At 39.6% G+C, this 20,784-nt stretch overlaps 1 protein-coding gene and 1 long non-coding RNA gene across 4 annotated transcripts in view; one reads left to right on the plus strand and one right to left on the minus strand.

Annotated features, from left to right (window-relative positions):
* Positions 1 to 20,784, minus strand: part of LOC131998527 (delta-1-pyrroline-5-carboxylate dehydrogenase, mitochondrial-like) — a 57,152-nt gene that overhangs the window by 28,945 nt on the left and 7,423 nt on the right. For all 3 annotated transcript variants that reach the window (XM_059370882.1, XM_059370881.1, XM_059370880.1), the window contains exon 2: positions 27 to 636. In XM_059370882.1, coding sequence (XP_059226865.1) covers positions 27 to 598 — 572 coding nt within the window. In that variant the 5' untranslated portion in view covers positions 599 to 636. The remainder of the gene's footprint in view (positions 1 to 26; positions 637 to 20,784) is intronic.
* On the plus strand, positions 11,973 to 14,435 carry LOC131998528 (uncharacterized). Its single transcript, XR_009398760.1, has 3 exons — positions 11,973 to 12,181; positions 12,244 to 12,713; positions 12,799 to 14,435. It is a non-coding gene; the product is annotated as an uncharacterized LOC131998528 (long non-coding RNA).

Consider the following 20,784-nt stretch of genomic DNA (forward strand, 5'->3'; position numbering starts at 1 on the left):
GTGATTCTTTAATCGCCGATATATACCTTATAAAGTCGATTAATTCAGCAGCTGAATCGATTTCTGCTTGAATAATGGTTTTTGCTTGGCCCAACATTGTGGCTGCATTTAAGTCTTGACGATATTTTCCAGCCATTAAATCGGCAGCCTTATCCCAAATCTTCAAGCGTTCGCTGAGAGGAACCCGATCCCATTTAGGTTGTGTTTCCACAGCGGTCTTGATAGCACTCTTAATTGTTTTACTATCGGCATAATAGAATTTTGCCAATTTATGCTGATGATTATGTGGCATCACCTGATGCACCACTTGATCGGTACGGATTTCTTTGCCACCAATGACAATGGGAACTTCTTCACATTTTGCAGCAGTACGTTTAAGGGCTTCCTCCAAAGCTTTGCGCTCTGGTGAGCCTTTTTTATATTCATATACGGGTTCATTTGCAGTCTGGAAATCCTTCAAATTAGTGCTTGGCACAACAGAACTAATACAACGTGACTTTGTCATAAGATTATTAGCCTTGACAGCGTTTTTAATAAGAGCAGCTGCCATCATTGGCTTAACAGCACTATTTTGAGTGCTACGTGCAAGATTAAACATGATGGATGTTTTTGAGCTTTACTTCTGTTTTTAAAAATCTGCAAAGAATATATAATTTTTTTTTTTAAAAATGACAGATAAATAGAACTTATAGATCAATAGTAATAATAATGATAAAAATTTCACCAAATTACTTAAATTGCGTCTCAATTGGTATGTTTTTGTTATCGACATTTTGTATTTTTATTATATTTGCATAGCACAAGTACATGAAACAACACAATAGGTTATGGAGAGATGAACAAATTAAGTCCCGGCACGGAAAAGCTGTGAGAACCACATAGGCTGGTACATTGAGGTCCGATCTGTGTGGTGTTCATTGCTGTCACATGTTGCTGAAAGTGGAATATTCCATACAAAGTAGCTGCAACGGCAGTCGCGCACAATCAACGGTATCGAGCGGAGAGTCTCAGTGAGAGGTCGGGCGGTACCGGCTCTTGCACAATTACTGAGTGCCTTGATGCTCGATATGACAATGCGAGTTATTGGCGCCTTTAAAATAATCAAAGGCCACCCTGTTTCCGCGGCGATCGGTCCTTTGGTCCGTAACGAACTTGCTCACATACAAGAGTTTAACGAGCATCGCCACCTCCACATAAAAATGTGGCTACAACAACAAATTAAGTGCTTACGGATTCATATTCGTCATCATAAAGGCAGCGTCTACATTAGTTGAGCCTAGTTTAGATAGGTTTATCGTCAAAGGTAAAACATTTAACTCACTGTATTTATTTACCCGCTCCATTAGTGGAATATTCGTAAACAGCTTATCGGCTACTTCATTTCCCATCACCCCCCGATGGGAAATGCTTAGCTTTTATATGGTCCGGATGCACTACTGATGCCTCCTTACAAGCTTATATCTCATAGGATCCACACGTAGAGGCTTCCGCGCCACTGTTCCACTTCGATTGTAACAGTCTAACTACATTTATTGTGAAGTAATACCAATTCAAAGATACAACCAGCCAAGGGTATTGCGATTCCCTTGCTCCTAATAACTCAATTAATGCTGGGCTAAGCACTCCCAGAATGGTGTTAGCCTTCCCCCAAAATTGCCAATTTTTTTATTGCTATTAAAAGCGTTTTAGCCGTCATTTGAAATATGGGCTGGTTTCGCTTATGGTGTAAATTTCAGTAAACTTGGGGCCGAACTGCAGCATACTAGATTCGAGTGCGCTTTCGTATCGAATGAAATTTTATCTCTGGTTTAATGGGTATTATGCCACTTGATTAAAAATTTGTATGTCCAAGTTTTTAAAAATAATGCTCGATTTTAACATTCGCGTTCTTAAATTTCAAAAATTCCCTCTCAATAAAGAGATACATAATTCACAATAGAGAGATTTCGAACGATTTTTACTCGTTCACGTATGCTGTGATTCGGCCCCTGGTGCAAATTTCCGCATACGTGCACGAGTGTAATCGGTCGAAACTCTATTGTGTATTATGATATACTTTATTGAACATGATTTTTTTTAATACAAACGTGGTATAATGTCCATTAATTACGAGATGAAATTCGATTCGAGACGAAAGCGAACTCGATCACGTATGCGGTCCCGGTAAGGGATAACAGATGAGCACCACACAGGCTGGAACTTTGAGCTTCAATCTGTGAGGTTCTTCGTTATAGCGAGAAGCTGGGAACTACTGGCCGTCCTAGGCTGCAGATTGTGGAATGCTCCATACGGAGTAGCTGCAACTGCAGTTGTGGACAATCAGCGGCACCGGCTCTTGTTTAAATACTGAGTGCCTATGATGTTCGTTACGAAAAGGCGGGATATTGCCGCCTTTAAATAACCAATTACCATTGTTTCCACGGTGATCGGTCGTATAGACCGGAGCGGGCTTGTTCGCCTATAAGAGTTAAGGATTGCCATATCCACATGCAAATGTGGCTATAAGAGTTTGACCATGGTACAATTAAGAGGTAGGGTCATTAGCACAACAACAAAAATCTACCCCAAGAAACTACCTTGAGTGGCAAATGCCGTAAATTGAAATGTCAAAGTGGTTTTAGAAAAATACTTTGTTTTACAACTTATCTTCTACAAATGTGTTTTGTATTTGTATTTTCGTCATAATGACACTGTTTTGTTTCTTATGTGTGGAATATCGGATCATACAGCACATCCTTTCAAGATTTTAGAAAAATTTCACAGCTGTGATATCAAGCCTTTGACATTTAGATTTACAGCAAAATTAAAAAAAAAAAATAAACAAATTTTACTCAGCTGTTCGCATGACTTTTCCTTATAAGTATATCCTGAGTTTGACGACAATCGCCACCTCCACATGCAAATGTGATTGAAACGACAACAACAACGAAGGCAGTAATTCGGTCCTGAATTTAAAAAAAAAATATTTTGATTTTTGTTACACAGTGTTATTGACCCCAAAAAATGATTAGATGATCATCTTTCTAGCTATTTTAAAAATAAAATTGTTGGGCTTTGTTTGTTAGTCTGTTCCGTATAGACTCAAAAACGGTTAATCCGATTTTCATGAAATTTCCACGGTTGGTAGTTTGAGCCCTCGGCGAAAAAATGGTTCTAAATTTTTTGATATCCGAAGAGCTTCTCTCTTACCCTCATTTTTAAAAACGCTAGATCTCGGAGATGGTTGCACCGATTTAAGCGAAATTTTGTATGGTACCCCAAAAACACGAAATTGGTATAAAATTTTGGCGTCAAATAATCTGGAGGGACGCCCCATCCCCAAAACCCACCCGAACGGACATGTTTACCGATTGGGACAATATGGGTATCAAATGAAAGGTATTTAAGGGTAGAGTACGTACTTGGCATAAAAAGTCACACTAAGTGTCGGGCGGGTCGCCCTGCCCCAAAAACACCAACCAACAGGACACTTTTACTGCTTTGGGCAATAAAAGGTATGATTTCAAATGAAAGGTATTTAATGAAAGGTATTTAAAAGTAGAGGCCACTCAGGCCCAAAAGTTGCGCCCAAAACCAAAAGTGGACCCATCAGGACAATATGGGACTCAAACAAACGGTATTTTGAAGTTAATTATGAATATGATATTTAATATTGGGTCGAAGTATCTAGCGAGCCGTGCAAAGCCAAAAACCACCCCCAAAAATCAAAGTGGACCGATCGGGATAATACAATACAGTAGAATAGGAATATGGTGTCAAAAATTAGATCCAAGTAATTAGGGCGTCGCCCCAAGAGTAATGCCCAAAATAAAAAGTGAACCGATCGGTACAATATACGACCTCAATGACAGGTATTCGAAAGTAGAGTATGAATGTGATATTAAAAATTTGATTCAAGTATCTATGGAGCCGTCCCAAGCCCAAAACCGACCAAAATTAAAAGTGGACCGATCGAGACCATATGGGACTCCACTGAAAGTTATTCGAGAGTAGAGTACGAGTAGGATTATCATTATTAAAAAATGGGTATAATTACCAAGGGGGCCGTCCCAAAACCAAATCCGTCCCAAGTGGACATATAAGGCCATCATGACAATATGGGGCTCAAAAGGCTTTCGGGAGTAGATTACAAATATGGTATTAAAAATAAGGTTCAAGCGATAGAAGGTTGCCTACCCCTCAAAACACCTCCCAAAATGTGAATATTTGTCAGTCATGGGTATATGGCGTTCAATAAAAGGAATTTGTAAGTAGATAAAGATATTGTACTAGGGAGATACATATGGTAGTAATTAAGAAACTTCTTTTTCGCGTGGTGCTAATGAGGGCGCAGCAGAGCGGGCCGGGTACAGTTTACTTTACTTTACTTTTATCTTCTGTTAGGGTAACCGTTATTGCCTCACTTGGTTTGGCATCAACAAGCAGCGTACGAATCTGGCAACGCATATAAGTGATGCACAGAAAGGCCGCGCATATACACACACACAATGAAGTCTTTTTAGTTTTGCTCATTCTTGTACAATTAGTTGTTGTTGTAGCAGTGTGTTATACACTGAGGCGGCAGCCCTTCCCGATGAAGAACTCCATCGGGTCAATCCGTTACGTACAAGCGGCTGCCATGGTAGTGGTACAAGTTGTATTAGTGAATGCACGCAAGTTACAATATCTTTAGTATTACACAAATAAACTTTATTTTATTGCAACGTAAAAGCATATCTTCATTCTAAAAATTTGGAATGTTTGATTAACAGTAAACACAATAATTACATACATATATGTTCATCACTTCGACTATTTTGCTGCATACATCGACTTTAGGGGAAATCAAAACCAGTAGCAGGACTTTGAAGCAATCCGGTTTTTATTAAACTGTATTCACACACGACGGAATATTAATTTATTTAATTAAAATTTTCAAAATATTGCAGCTTTAATTAAACAATTTATTTTTATAAAATTTCGGGAATTGATTTGAACACAATTGTGTGTGTATACGTCAGGCGCTGGGGTCTTTTATGGGCAATATCTGCTTTCCATTTTGAATCGCATAATGAATTTTTAGCAAACAGCAAAAAAAGAAAACTTTGGACAAGAAACAATGAACAATCATCTTAATATTTTATATTCTGTAAACATATTACATTTAGAAAATAAAACTCCCATAGATCACATATTACCAATTTTTAACTCCAAAAATCAAATATTGATCAAATTACAAACAAAAATTACAAAATATCTCACGTTTTGAGAATTGGAAACTTTGTTAGTAAAATGCGTAATACTTCAGGATTACTAATGTAAATATATTATTTGCTATATAACTTAAATTCAGTTATTTGTAGTGCAAGATATATATTGCCCAAGAGATAATTATATCTAAGGTCGGATATAATTATCTCCAAGGCCAGATATAATAATATATAGCATATCTCTTTGGATATAATTATATATAGCAGATAAAATAAATATCTGGCCCGATATTCAATTATATCTACTACCAGATATAGTTATACATACATAGCATCAGATATAATTATATATAGTTGGATATGGCAGATCCATTAGGATCTAATTAGATCCAACTATATCTTATCCGAGATATATTGGGATCTGACCATATCAATTTTTTTTATAATTCTAAATTAAAAAAAAAATATTGTTCACTGTCAAACATCTTCAGTTTAGTCTTTAATTTAACCATGAATCTTACAAACTAACAACTCTTGCAAATTATTGAATTTTATTATAAAATTGCGTGCTCTGTTAAGAAAGTTAATCGCGCGCTTCTTCTTCCTGGACGACGAAGCTCATTTTTGGTACGAAAATAAGCAGAATTGTCGGTTTTGAAGTGAAGATCAGCCAGAAGCATTGCAAGAGCTACCAATGCATCCAGAAAAAGTCACAGTTTGGTGCGGTTTATCGGCTGGTGGCATCATTGGACCGTACTTCTTCAAAGATGATGCGAATCGTAACGTAACTGTGAATGATGAGTGCTATCCTAAGACGATATATACTTTTTGTTTTTGCTCACAATGCAAGAGGTTGACTTGCATGACATGTTGTTTCAAGAAGACGGTGCCACATGCCACACGGCACGCGTAACAATGAACTTATTTAGAGGTGAGTTCGGTGAACATTTTATTTCACGTTCGCGACATTTTATATATAAATATATAGAGCTAAATTTGACCGATTAAACATGGTATTGACTTATAGAAATTCGGTATTTGATATAGCAATTCGATATTTTGTGTATCATGGCAAGTGATTGGAAAATATGGCATACGTCGAACCTATTTTTAATTGTACGAATTAAAATGTTATTTTATAGCATAAATTGTATATTGACCAAGATTATATTGTGTTCCTTTTAACACATATGCAATGCGAAAAGAAATGCGTATGAGTCAAATGTATGCCTCCCTTCTATCATATACAGACACAAAGTGGCGTGAGTTGACAAAAAAAAAATACCAAGAAAATTAGAAGTGTGGATTTTATCTCTACATAAAATGTAATTTGTTTTGTTGTAACTTTAAAGTTGAAAAAATTTATTATAAAAAATTTTGACAGAAATAGTGTTATGCAGAAAAATGCCGTATGTGAACAAATACATATAATGGATTTGGCATTTATCCAACGCAACAAGTTGGAGGACATTGAAGAATGTAAACATGGCATTTATCAATACATTTTATTAATACTATCTTATTTTAATATTTTATTATCCATATATAGATTATATTGACTTGGGCGCTAAGGATGGAATCTAGATATCGTGGTATTCTACGCAAAATGCTACGATTGGTATTTATTAGGATTAATTTTAAATATGTATGTATATAAATTTTATTGTATATAATACTCTTTACAGATTTCTTAAATGAACAAAGTTTTTCATTTTTTCTGTGTACCGCTGATTGTCCGCGACTGCAGTTGCAGCTACTCCGTATGGAGCATTCCACTATACGCAACCTGTGGACGCGCCCGATAGCTCCCAGCTAAGAACACCCCACAAAATGAAGCTCAAAGTTCCAGCCTGTGTAATGCTCATAGTTATCCCGTGCCGGGCTAAGAAAATGGTACATTGAGTTTGTATCGTTGTAATACAACCAATACAATATTACCTGAGGCCTTTTTTTGTTCTGCAAAATGTTTGGTTAAAAATTATTCCTCTGGGAGTTCGAGGTCATCAGTTGAAAAATGTATCTGGCTAAAACTAGGGCATACCTACTAAACCCAACGTCATATTTTAAACCAATGCAGACCAAAAATGTCCATTGTGTGAAGCGAAAATAAGTCAGCCAAGTCGAGCGGTGACGTCTATATAATACCCTACATTTGCCGTTTAACTGTACATACACTGCGCGAAATCAATACAGGGTAGCTGGTACGAAGTGTTACCGCGTTCACACTGGTATATCTGTCAAACTATAAATAACAGCTTCATTATCAGCCCAATTCTAAAAACTACCTGGGAGTTTATTTCCAGGTAGTTTTTTAATTTTAATTAATTTCTCCCTCGAATAAAATCCTCCTATTCTGATTGAATGGGGAGGAAAAATTTTTGAAACGAAATTCCGAATTTTTGAAAGCAGCTATTTTGTTTCAGCTGTTTTATTTTGGCTAAACATTTGACTATTATTTGTTGGAAAACAGAATATAGCATGGAAAGATAAGCAAACAGAAGTTTTTAAGGTTGTTAAAAACATGTTTAGTGTTGTTTTTGTAATGTTTGTTTTAATTTTTGTATTTGTATTGTCACGATATTTTTGTGTTGTTCTTGGGCAGAACAACTTTAGTGAGTAGTATAGAGGTTTGGCTTGGACGCCACCGTAGCGCAGAGGTGAGTATGTCCGCATATGACGCTGAAGGCCTTGGTTCGAAAAAAATTTTTCGTCAGAAAAAATTTTAAAAAAATGCTGGCAACATTTGTGAGGTAACATGCCATGTAAAAAATTTTCTCTAAAGAGGTGTCGCACTGCGGCACGCCGTTCGGATTTGGCTTAAAAAAGGAGGTCCGTTATTATTGAGCTTATACTCGGTCTGCACTCATTGATTTGTGGGAAGTTTGCACCTGTTCCTTAGTGGAATGTTCATGCGAAAAAATTGCATTTTCATAGAGGTTTGCTACTCCTTCGTCGTTATGAATGCTCCCGTGGGGTGCCTCATACGCCGCTTTATCTAAATGCCTACTTTTATGGAGCTAGAACTTAAAGATCTAATCGACATTTCCGGGCGGCGGCCGCTTTTCTTGTTGATTGGAACGGCTGCTGGACATAGTGCTGCCGAGAAGCGACTTATGGATTTATTCCTACTCCTGTGGAGTAAATGTTACTAAATGACGCGCCAAGTATTTTTGAATAAATGATGATGTGAAGTGCAATGTTGCAAATTTCCCCACGAACATTTCATTAAGGAACAGGCAGAGGACTTCTAGCATTTTATTAAGTGCTGCCCGCTTCTACTTTATGTTAAATGATAAGGGGTCTCCTTTTGGTATCCGACTCTGAACGGTGTATCACTTAGCGACCACTCTTTACACATATGGGTCTAAAAATATTAAAATATGAACCACATATTTTGAAACCTACATACATATGTATATTCATATACCAATTCTAGAATTCTAGTTTTGTTATTGTCAATAAAACTGAAAACCTTATACAAATCCTCCATGGTGGGTACTTGACATAATTAAACCGGGAGAACCTAACAAAATTTGTACTCGTTTTTGACGAAAAGGGAAAAATAATTTTCGTACATAATAGTGGTATAATTATTTTTTTATAAAAACAATTAAATTCATAATTTTTTATCCCAACTCCCTTCCATTTGGTTGGAGGAATTTTTACTAAAATTTTATCGTCTAATTCCACCTTTTATTTTGATTCAGAATACCGACATTTTTCTGAGATATTTCCCTTTTTCGAAGTTTGTTTAAAATAAGGGAAAAGGGAGTAGGGAAAAAACTTCCAGAAAATTGTTATTTATTTTGTCAACAACCGATTATTGTTGGCGAACTTAAACACCGCAAAGTGGACAAAATGTTTGTGTATCGTGCCTGTAAGCGCAGAAAGGCCTCAGAGGGTGGGCTAAGCAGAAATGTTTTAGCAATCCCTGAATTGTCAAAATTACATTGTTTTCGAAAAAGCAAACAAGTTAGACTCAAAGACCAAAGGAGTTGCTGGGCATGCACGATATGGTTTATTTCTGAGTGTTCTGTTATGAACAAATTTTCTTATTGAGCAATTCGTAAACTGATGATCGTGTTAATTAACCGAACTAGCGTACGAGATGTTGAGCCTAAGAATGGCCAACCGATGTAATATTCGATCTCAAGTGATTGTATGGGCAGCTGTGACAGCCGATCGCTGCTCTCCAATCGTTTTCTTCGAACTTGGCGTTATTATCAGGAAAATATATTGTAAATTGCTTTGGAACCGTGGGCACGTAAATATTTCGGTAGTAGACCATGGACATACAAACAAGACTCGCTACTGTCACATAAAGCACGTGTAAAACAAGAATGGCTAAAAAATGTAATCCTGGAACTTTGACCTCCGATCTGTGTTGTTAATATGTTTATCCACAAGATGCAGATAGTGAAATGCTCCATATGGACTATCTGCAATTGCAGCCGCGAACAATCAGAGGAATCGCGTGAAAAGTCTCAGTGAGAGGCTGTGCTTGAATACTGAGTGCCTCTGATGCTCGACACGAAAAGGCGAGTTATTGGCAATGACAATGCCATTAACTATTCAGGTTTAAGTTCAATAAGAAGGGGCCTCCTTTGTATAGACGAGTCGAAAGACCCGGGCCCCCCAAAAAAATTTTATATACGTTTTCCCGGGGTCATTATTTAGGAGTATGAAAAAAAATAGGAATTTTTTGCCATTTCCCCGTAAACTGCACTTCTGCTTTAGATTTGTCAGATACCCATCCTTTCCTGAGTTTCTTCGTGGGGCCAAGTCAGGGGAATAAGGTGGCGGTGGTAGCATTTATTTATTTTTTGCCAAAAATTCGCGCATAAACAACAATGGGTAAGTATGTATGGCAGGGTAACACTTATTGCCACACTTGAATCTGGCAACGCATATAAATGATGCGCAGAAAACCGCGCAGACACACACACACATTGAAGTCTTTTCAGTTTTGCTCATTCTTGTACAATTAGTAAAAGTGAACTCACGCAAATTGCTTGAACGGTCATTAAAAAAGAGTGGCTACGAGGACGGTGAACTAAAAATTGATCAAGGAGTTAACATCAAAAACAATGAAATGTCGGACAACCAAGTTTTGCAATTGCGTGCAGAGTAACCACAAGTTCACGTTTTCGTTCACTTTTTTGAAAAAGAGACAAGCTCCTTCGAAGACCCCGACAAAGTGGGTCTCTTGTGGCGAAACATGTCAAATTAGGTACATGAAAGATTTGCAAACTACGTTCTACCGACGAAGACCGAGGAAATGACGCTCGAGGACACCGTAGAAAACACAAGTCGCTCAAAGATACAAGTGCGTGCAGTTAACAAAAGCAGGTTGTAAAGATGTTCGTGAATACGCCGGAAAAGCAAATCTACAATGTGAGCTATTCAAAATGAACGAATTGAAAATCGATCAATGTGTTGTCTTTTTGCTCGAATTGAAATCAGCCAAGGACAAAGACACGAATCCGTTTACTCAAAATGCTTGATGACCGAAATCAAAACACATCTATATCAACTCATGGTTGAGACACATAGTTAAAAACTCAGGTGGTGTTAGTAATTTTACTTAAACTTATTTCTTTGGAATGAGCAAGCACTTTACCACGCATGGGTAAAGGCATATTATCGTCGACGACAGCATGTAGTCATGACTTCCCACGCATATAATCTTTGTCTCCTGACGGAGGTGGTCCACATGAGAACTGAGGAGACAGCTTGTCGCAGTATTATTCCACTGCGTGTCACAAAGCTGTACGTTGTCAACAAGGTTTCTTTGTAAGAATTGTCAAATGTGACACCAAGTATTTTGGCACATATGATGGTCGGAATTATCACTCCGTTGACCACCACTTTCAGCTCCCTAGGCACCTCATACGTGTATGTATTGAAAAATGTGGCTGAGGTTTGGTGGCAGATATCTTCAAATTTCTTGCACCGAAAAGAGGCAAGTTCGTTGAGGTAGACGTTTGACCTATCGCAGATGTCAACAATGGGTGGAGGGCCTGATGCCATGATCGTATAATCGTCTTCATATGATACGATCTCGTCGATCTTTCTACGGAGACGTGTCAATATTGGGGCTGGGATGCTGCATTTACGTATATTGCCGCACGGGAGAGGTCGGGGGGTCACATAGTCCGACGACGATGACACTTGTGACTGTGACACTGCTGTCTATGTTCGCACAGCACCTTGCAACATATTCAGTGTGACTATACTCCCGTAGTGATGCAAGGCCAGAGCTAGATCGGAAATGTACCCACTCCATGCACTCTGGCAAACCGAACAGAACTAGGGCCCGAGGCTCTTCAATCCTGGCACGGACCAGAAGCGTGCGGAGAAGGCCCTCCGGGATGTGCCTCTCCCATGACGAAAAAAGGACGAACACGTGCACTGAGGCGGCAGCCCTTGCCCATGAAGGATTCCATCGTGTCAATCCGGTTCGTACAACCGTCTGCCATGACATTGAAGCAATATTTTAACAGTGACATGACATTGAAGCAATAATTTCGTCACTGTTAGTGTTTATCTAAAATGAGTTTGCTGACTGTGGCATTGTCAACTTCAAAAATATATTCTTTAACTCTTTTAGCTCCCGCGTAATAATATGGGACATCATTTTAAAGTATGAAATAAATAAAAACCATTTTGCTGGCTCGAGACTCGAACTCGGGACCTCTGTATTGTGACAGAAACACATGCTCTGTGCAAGCTTATAAACTTCTTCTGGCTTAATGTTATCTTAAATAATTGTCACTTCCACTGCTGATAACATTGTGTCTATAAATGGAATATGCCAAACCTAAACAAAAAAGCCTGGCTATCTTTAATAGAAAAGAATTAGAAAATGTTTTGCTTTTGTGTTGTAAGCAAATATTGAAAGAAGAAAATAGTCGAAGACTCAAATAATAGTGATGTGGATGAATGCGTAGAGTCTGCTTTGTTAACGGAATGTTCTTTGTTTGCGACAAAAGGTAAAGTTTAATTTAATTTATAATTGCAATGTTTCATATTAAATTTGTCTTCTTCAAAACAGCTGAGCAATTGATAGCGTGGGGATGGGAGACTGTCGGAACTGGATTGCGTGATTAAAATATGTCCTTCAAGCTCCAATTAGATGCTTCGAAGAGTTCGGAAGGAGCGATTTTTCCAATAATTTTACCTTTCAGTTTCAATGCTCGTTAGTTCATATTTTACCAGTTGGAAGTTAAAAGTAAACTAATAGTATGTACAAATAATTTCGTCACTGTTATGAAATTATTGAACTCTTAGTGAGCACATAATTCTTAAGCGCTATAGGAAGTTCAATATTTCCCAACTAGTGTTGAGGTTCAAAATTTTTTGAGTACATGCTGGGGCTTTGTAGAGACCTGCACTACGTGAAATTTTGTCCATTTCAAAAACATACATGCAGTAAGTCTTTGTGACATACATTTGGTCACAAAGACAACTACTGGACGGGCGCAAAGGGTGACAAGCCGTCAAAAACCTTTAATGGCGAAAAGTGTAAGAAATTCAAAATGAAGAAAATATTTAATACAAATTACAAATGCATTAACGCACAATGCCGTTCTTTTACAAATCCATACAGGCTCCGATATGTCAATGGGAAAATTCGTATCTGTGCAGACTACTCTACTGGACACTATTCTATAGTAGAACCAAACCAGTACCCGTTGCCCACACCGGAAAAAAATTTGTCAGACAGTCACAACTATGTAATATTCAGTCACTTGGGTTTGTCAGATTCTTAACTGCAAGTAGAAGCCGATTACAACAGCAAGGAACTGCTCACTATAAACTCGCATAAGGGTTCATACAAATTTAACCGGCTGACTCCTGACATAAAATCTGCTCCTGGTGCGTTTCAAAGAATTATGTATTAAATATGCTATGGCATCGAAGCTACTAAAGGGTACATCGATGACATCATGATCGCAAGTAAGTCTTTGGCTGAGCAGTTTACATCAGATTTTGTAAAGAGTACAGGATTTTAGATTCAGACTCAAATTCGAAAAATTAAAATTTTAAAAAAGAATTTATTTGCCAACAAAGAAGGCACTTGAAACAAAATAAGTGTAATCAAAAATTTTAAGGTTCCAGAAAATGTAACTCACTCTAAGTCCCGATCAACGACTACAGCAAGTTTGCCAACAACATGCGACGTCTTCGAAAACCTCTTAACGATTTGTTGACAAAGGATCACAAATTCATCTGGACTCTTCAGTGTTAAAAATCGTTAGATGACTTCAAGCGAATTTTAACTTCGGATTTGCTTTGGACACACTACAATCCCTACCCATTCATGTGGCAGCAGATTCATCATTACACGGGGTTGGAGCAGTCATCTACCTCACTTGTTCCGATCGTTAACTCCTGCTGAATGGAATTATTGCCAAATCGAAAAGGAAGGTCTAGCCCTCATATTCGCCGCACAGCGGTTTTACAGACTGCTGTGTGGACGCAAATTTACTAAACACACCGACCACAAGCTGTTGTTATCAAAATTTGGTTCAAAGAAGGGGAAGGGTTCAGAATTCCAAAGTTACACAGCCAACCGTTTACAACGTTGGGCTCTTATTTTATCAGTGTATGCCATTGAAATTATGTACACCAACACCGATAATTTTGATCACATAGACGTTTTATCTAATTGTTGCTTCAATTGCTCTTGAGGAGGACATTCGTAAAGAGGCCGACGAAGCAGTTTCAACTTCACCTCTCACTTTCAAAGAAAGTAGGAAATGTAATTTACAACACTCTCTTACAAGTTGGTGATGGAAAAATTCTAGTCAGAGCGCATGCGTACCAACATAGAAGAAGATTTGCGGGAAATTTCTGAATCAGAATCCGGACTGCCATTTGATATTTTGCTCGAGGAATTCAACATGGGTTCTACACATGATACGCTGTTACAACGCCTCCAGGACTACTTCATATCCAGGTGAACTATATCATCTTCAAAGAGGAAATGTTATTGCTACACTTGAATGTGGCAACAACAAGCAGCGCCGCGGCCTGATATTTTGAAGTCAAATTTGTTTGCATACCAATATCCAAATTAACTGATATTCTAAGGGTAATTAAAAGGGTATGTAAGAAGTAAAATAACAAAAATGTGGTCATTATAAATATTATTATTTTTATGCCATTTATTGTTTTTTCTTTGTATGGTCTTCTTCAAACAAATAGGAGTATGAATGATTTGTAATAAAAAATTTAAATATATTTATACATGCCCTTTATTTACAATAGAAGTATATTAGATATAGGTTGAAAAGAGCCTGCAGATATTAATCCGCCCCATGCCACTATGGACATACACCTAAGCTAGTAATCGACTTGTTGTGCGCTCTAAAAACTATAAAGTAACTTCTAAAAAGAAAATTTTAAGTTAGGAATTCCGTGCTACTTAAAAAATCCTTAATTGTTTTCAATACCACTCTCCTAAGTTGGTTCATGTCTGGTATTGTGCCTTCACCTAAATGCCGGTATCTGTTAGACGCGTAAGCTGGGCAATGACAAAGGAAATGCTCCAATGTCTCATCATCTTCCCCGCATGCCCTACACATGCTATCACTTGCCACACCGATTTTACATAAGTAAGCTCGTAGTCCTATGTGTCCCGTTATGATACCAATAGCTATACTGACCTCCTTCTTACTTCCTTTCAGTAATAGCCTCGTCTTCTCACGATCTGGATCCCCCCATAGGACTTTCGCCGTCCTACCGACCGTTTCGCTGATCCACAATGTTGCATGCGCATTCGTCGCCCACTTTCTCGGCTCGGTTAATGGTTCAAGGTCTCAGGTATCGGATCGGAAACCTCTTCCCTTGCTTCCAAGTTTCCTATCGTCGCTTCGATTATACTGCGATGGTATGAGCTGCTCCCATCCTCAATCCATTCTCCATCGCCTTAAGTCTCAGCCGCAGTGGCTGCCTCACACTTAATCTGTATGTCAATGGGTCGGATATCTAGAATAGTCTCCAGTGGCCTAGTGGGCGTAGTCCTCATCGCTCCGCCTATGCCAAGACAACATGTTGACTTTTAGCAAGGTTTTCTGAAGGCATCTAAAGTAGATTGCATTTTACATCCGATGAATGATTCAGCGAGCGTATTACCATCTGGAGCATTTGGATTTGGAGCTGATCTGTAGACTTCCAAGAATGCTTGAATTGCTGCTTTTCAAAGTGTCGACAAACGCTCGGCTTGTCAATTCGAACTGGGATGTTAAAGTACTGTCCTTTTATGCTCTATACATTGTTCTCCACACCAGGATTGGAATTGTTCTGAACAGAACTGTGTTCCATTGTCCGAGACTAGTTGTTCGGAATTTCGGAATCAAATGGTGTGCAGTACTCATTGTTGTCTCATAAATAACAGGTTATTTTGAGTAAGAATCAATTTTTAAAAGCTAATTTTTACCTTTCACAGGTCCTGCGTAGTCTATGTGAATTGTTTCAAGGGGGCGTGTAGTCAATGGCTATGCACGCAGATTTATCTTTATTGGAGTTATTGCCAAACGTTGACAGTTCTAGAACTTTCATATGTATTTCATAACAGATTAAAGAATGTTGTATTTGGTTGCATTGACTATGGCTTTGAAAGTGATAGGTGAAGTTGAAACTGCTTCGTCGGCCTCTCTACGAATGTCCTCCTCAAGAGCAATTGAAGCAACGACGAGATAAAACGTCTGTGTGATCAAAATTATCGGTATTGGTGTACATAATTTCAATGGCATACACTGATAAAATAAGAGCCCAACGTTGTAAACGGTTGGCTGTGTAACTTTGGAATACTGAACCCTTCCCCTTCTTTGAACCAAATTTTGTTAACAACAGCTTGTGGTCGGTGTGCTTAGTAAATTTGCGTCCACACAGCAGTCTGTGAAACCGCTGTGCGACGAATATGAGGTCTAGACCTTCCTTTTCGATTTGACAATAATTCCATTCAGCAGGAGTTAACGATCGGGAAAAGGGAGGTAGATGACTGCTCCAACCCCGTGTAATGATGCATCTGCTGCCACATGAATGGGTAGGGATTGTAGTGTGTCCAAAGCAAATCCGAAGTTAAAATTCGCTTGAAGTCATCTAACGATCTCTAACACTGAAGAGTCCAGATGAATTTGTGATCCTTTGTCAACAAATCGTTAAGAGGTTTTCGAAGACGTCGCATGTTGTTGGCAAACTTGCTGTAGTCGTTGATCGGGACTTAGACTACTTTGTATAAACCCTTATGCGAGTTTATAGTAAGCAGTTCCCTGCTGTTGTAATCGACTTCTACTTGCAATTAAGAATCTGACAAATCCAAGTCACTCAATATTACGTAGTTGTGACTGTCTGACAAATTTTTTTCCGGTGTGGGCAACGGGTACTGGTTTGGTTCTACTATAGAATAGTGTCCAGTAGAGTAGTCTGCACAGATACGAATTTTCCCATTGACATATCGGAGGCTGTATCGATTTGCAAAAGAGCGGCATTGTGCGTTAATGCATTTGTAATTTGTATTAAATATTTTCTTCATTTTGAATTTCTTACACTTTTCGCCATTAAAGGTTTTTGACGGCTTGTCACCCTTTGCGCCCGTCCAGTAGTTGTCTTTGTGACCAAATGTATGTCACAAAGACTTACTGCATGTATGTTTTTGAAATGGACAAAATTTCACGTAGTGCAGGTCTCTACAAAGCCCCAGCATGTACTCAAAAAATTTTGAACCTCAACACTAGTTGGGAAATATTGAACTTCCTATAGCGCTTAAGAATTATGTGCTCACTAAGAGTTCAATAATTTCATAACAGTGACGAAATTATTTGTACATACTATTAGTTTACTTTTAACTTCCAACTGGTAAAATATGAACTAACGAGCATTGAAACTGAAAGGTAAAATTATTGGAAAAATCGCTCCTTCCGAACTCTTCGAAGCATCTAATTGGAGCTTGAAGGACATATTTTAATCACGCAATCCAGTTCCGACAGTCTCCCATCCCCACGCTATCAATTGCTCAGCTGTTTTGAAGAAGACAAATTTAATATGAAACATTGCAATTATAAATTAAATTAAACTTTACCTTTTGTCGCAAACAAAGAACATTCCGTTAACAAAGCAGACTCTACGCATTCATCCACATCACTATTATTTGAGTCTTCGACTATTTTCTTCTTTCAATATTTGCTTACAACACAAAAGCAAAACATTTTCTAATTCTTTTCTAATAAAGATAGCCAGGCTTTTTTGTTTAGGTTTGGCATATTCCATTTATAGACACAATGTTATCAGCAGTGGAAGTGACAATTATTTAAGATAACATTAAGCCAGAAGAAGTTTATAAGCTTGCACAGAGCATGTGTTTCTGTCACAATACAGAGGTCCCGAGTTCGAGTCTCGAGCCAGCAAAATGGTTTTTATTTATTTCATACTTTAAAATGATGTCCCATATTATTACGCGGGAGCTAAAAGAGTTAAAGAATATATTTTTGAAGTTGACAATGCCACAGTCAGCAAACTCAATTTTAGATAAACACTAACAGTGACGAAATTATTGCTTCAATGTCATGTCACTGTTAAAATATTGCTTCAATGTCATGGCAGACGGTTGTACGAACCGGATTGACACGATGGAATCCTTCATGGGCAAGGGCTGCCGCCTCAGTGCACGTGTTCGTCCTTTTTTCGTCATGGGAGAGGCACATCCCGGAGGGCCTTCTCCGCACGCTTCTGGTCCGTGCCAGGATTGAAGAGCCTCGGGTCCTAGTTCTGTTCGGTTTGCCAGAGTGCATGGAGTGGGTACATTTCCGATCTAGCTCTGGCCTTGCATCACTACGGGAGTATAGTCACACTGAATATGTTGCAAGGTGCTGTGCGAACATAGACAGCAGTGTCACAGTCACAAGTGTCATCGTCGTCGTCTTCTGCGTCCTTGTCGTCGGACTATGTGATCCCCCGACCTCTCCCGTGCGGCAATATACGTAAATGCAGCATCCCAATATTGACACGGTCTCCGTAGAAAGATCGACGAGATTGTGGATTTTATGAATCGGAAGAACATATTGGTTGCAGCGATCCAGGAGATAAAGCTGATCAATACCTGCAGCTTGCATAGTTGTCAGGGATACAATGTGTTACGTAGGGATCGAGATGGAGATGGAGGCTAATCCTCTTCATGATACACCATTCCGTTCAGAATAGGCCCATCTCGCTTGCGCCTGGCGCTAGTGACCCCTACATGGAGAGCATGGGGATAGAATTCAGGTTCGGTACTGCCGAGATAGAGTTATAAAACTTGAACATACCGCCGGCTTACAATGCCGACAAAGTGGGCTACTATCTGGCCATAATCATCTCGTTCTGGGATACTTTAATTCGCATCACATTTCGTGACATACTCCCCTAGGTAACGACCAGCGGGCCAGAGCATATTGAAAGCTACACGTTTTGTACGGTGAATGGGAATGCCCACACTAGTATTACGAGGAGGTGCAGCAGCTCGCCTGCCATTTCCTTTGCATCCCTTGATCTCCTGAGTGACATGACCTGGCAAGTCATTTCTTTGGGATCAGACCACCTCACTATAATTCTCACCATCGACCGACCACCCTACTTTATAACCTCAGAGCGCCGAATGTTTATCAATTAAAAGAAGGCCGATTGGGTCGGTTCAGAGAGTACTCTCGCCGCTTCAGGGAAATGACTTCCCCTCGAATTTGCTAGTTGCCGAGAGGAAATTCCGAGACATCATTAACGCAGCAGCCGCTCGCTTCATACCAACCGGTCGAATAAGCCAAGTGCGGCCCGATTTCCCGGCGCAGGCAGTGGTACTCACAGACGAGCATGATGGGATTCGTTGTATGGACCCCACTAGCCCCAGAATCAGCGAGCTGAATCTGGAAATAAACAGGGTAGTCAACACTTGGAGCAATGTAACTTAGGCACCGGTGTAGGCAAGCTGTGGTCTACTGTTAAATCACTCTCGAACCCCGGTAGACGGGATGACAGGACCTCAGTTACTTTTGGCGAAATAACCAAGACTGATCCGAAGTGATGCACTATGTTGTTCAACCGTCAATTTATTGTGCATCCCGAGAGTGACAGGGCAAGGAGGAGAGTTATTCGCCGTATTCATGGTCTCCGAGCCGATGAACAGCCATCAGAATTTACAGTGGGCGAAGTTACGAATGTCATCCGTGGCGCCAAATCATCTAAGGCGTTGGGCCCCGACGGAATCTCTACATTGATGTTGAAGAATCTGGATTCATCTGGAGTTGAGTACCTTACTACTGTCCTCAACCTCTCTTTGAACACTCTTATAGTTCCCGATGTCTGGAAAATGGGCAGAATGATCCCGCTACTGAAGCCTGAAAAGGACTGAGTTTGGGGGAGTCGTACAGACCGATCTCCCTTCTCTCACAAGTGGCAAAGACGCTTGAGGCATTACTCCTCCCGAGCCTCGTAGGAGAATTACCATTCGCCGAGCATCAACATGGATTTCGAAGCTGCTTAGCATAACAACAGCTTTGCATGCCATCACCGCACTCATTTGCCGTGGCTTCAATTAGCCCAGGCCATGTAATAGGACAGACCTCGTGCCTCTGGACCTATCGAAGGCATTCGACACGGTCAGCCATGCTAAATTATTTGAGGACATTGCCAACACGTCCCTCCAGCCAGGCCTGAAACGCTGCGTCGCGAATTATCTGTGTGGTTGCCAGTCATTTGTGGAATTTAGGGATAAGAAGTCGAAGCACCGTAGAGTGAAACAGGAAGTTCCCCAAGGTGGGGTGATATCTCCGGCACTGTTTAACCTCTACCTATCCTCCATTCCACCCCCTCCAGACGGCATAGAGATCGTATCATATGAAGACGATTGTACGATCATGGCATCAGGCCCTCCACCCATTGTTGACATCTGCGATAGGTCAAACGTCTACCTCAACGAACTTGCCTCTTATCAGTGCAAGAAATTTGAAGATATCTGCCACCAAATCTCAGCCACATTTTTCAATACATACGCGTATGAGGTGCCTAGGGAGCTGAAAGTGGTGGTCAACGGAGTGATAATTCCGACCATCATATGTGCCAAAATACTTGGTGTCACATTTGACAATTCTTACAAAGAAACCTTGTTGACAACGTACAGCTTTGTGACACGCAGTGGAATAATACTGCGACAAGCTGTCTCCTCAGTTCTCATGTGGACCACCTTCGTCAGGAGACAAAGATTATATGCGTGGGAAGTCATGACTACATGCTGTCTTAGCAATACCTTCTTGGCTGTTATCGCAGAGACCACACAAATCATCATCTTATGGATAGTTATTCACCGCCCAGAAGCCTTAAGGGAGATGTACATGATCTAGAGCGTGAGGTCCAGCGCTACAAGAGAGAACCTCTAGATCAAGCGGCATATCAAGCAGGTCTAGACAGCATTCATGCAGACACGGCAGCAGATGCGGTAAATGGCAACCGGGTGAATGTAGTCCTTGGAGAACGACCGCCTCCCATTGCCCTTCCCATTGACCTTCCCCGGCAAACTAGAGCCTCAACTCCTACAGAGCAAGGATTAATGCCGACGTGCAAG

This window comes from Stomoxys calcitrans, chromosome 1 (assembly GCF_963082655.1).
Source record: "Stomoxys calcitrans chromosome 1, idStoCalc2.1, whole genome shotgun sequence".
NCBI classification, from domain to species: Eukaryota; Metazoa; Arthropoda; class Insecta; order Diptera; family Muscidae; genus Stomoxys; species Stomoxys calcitrans.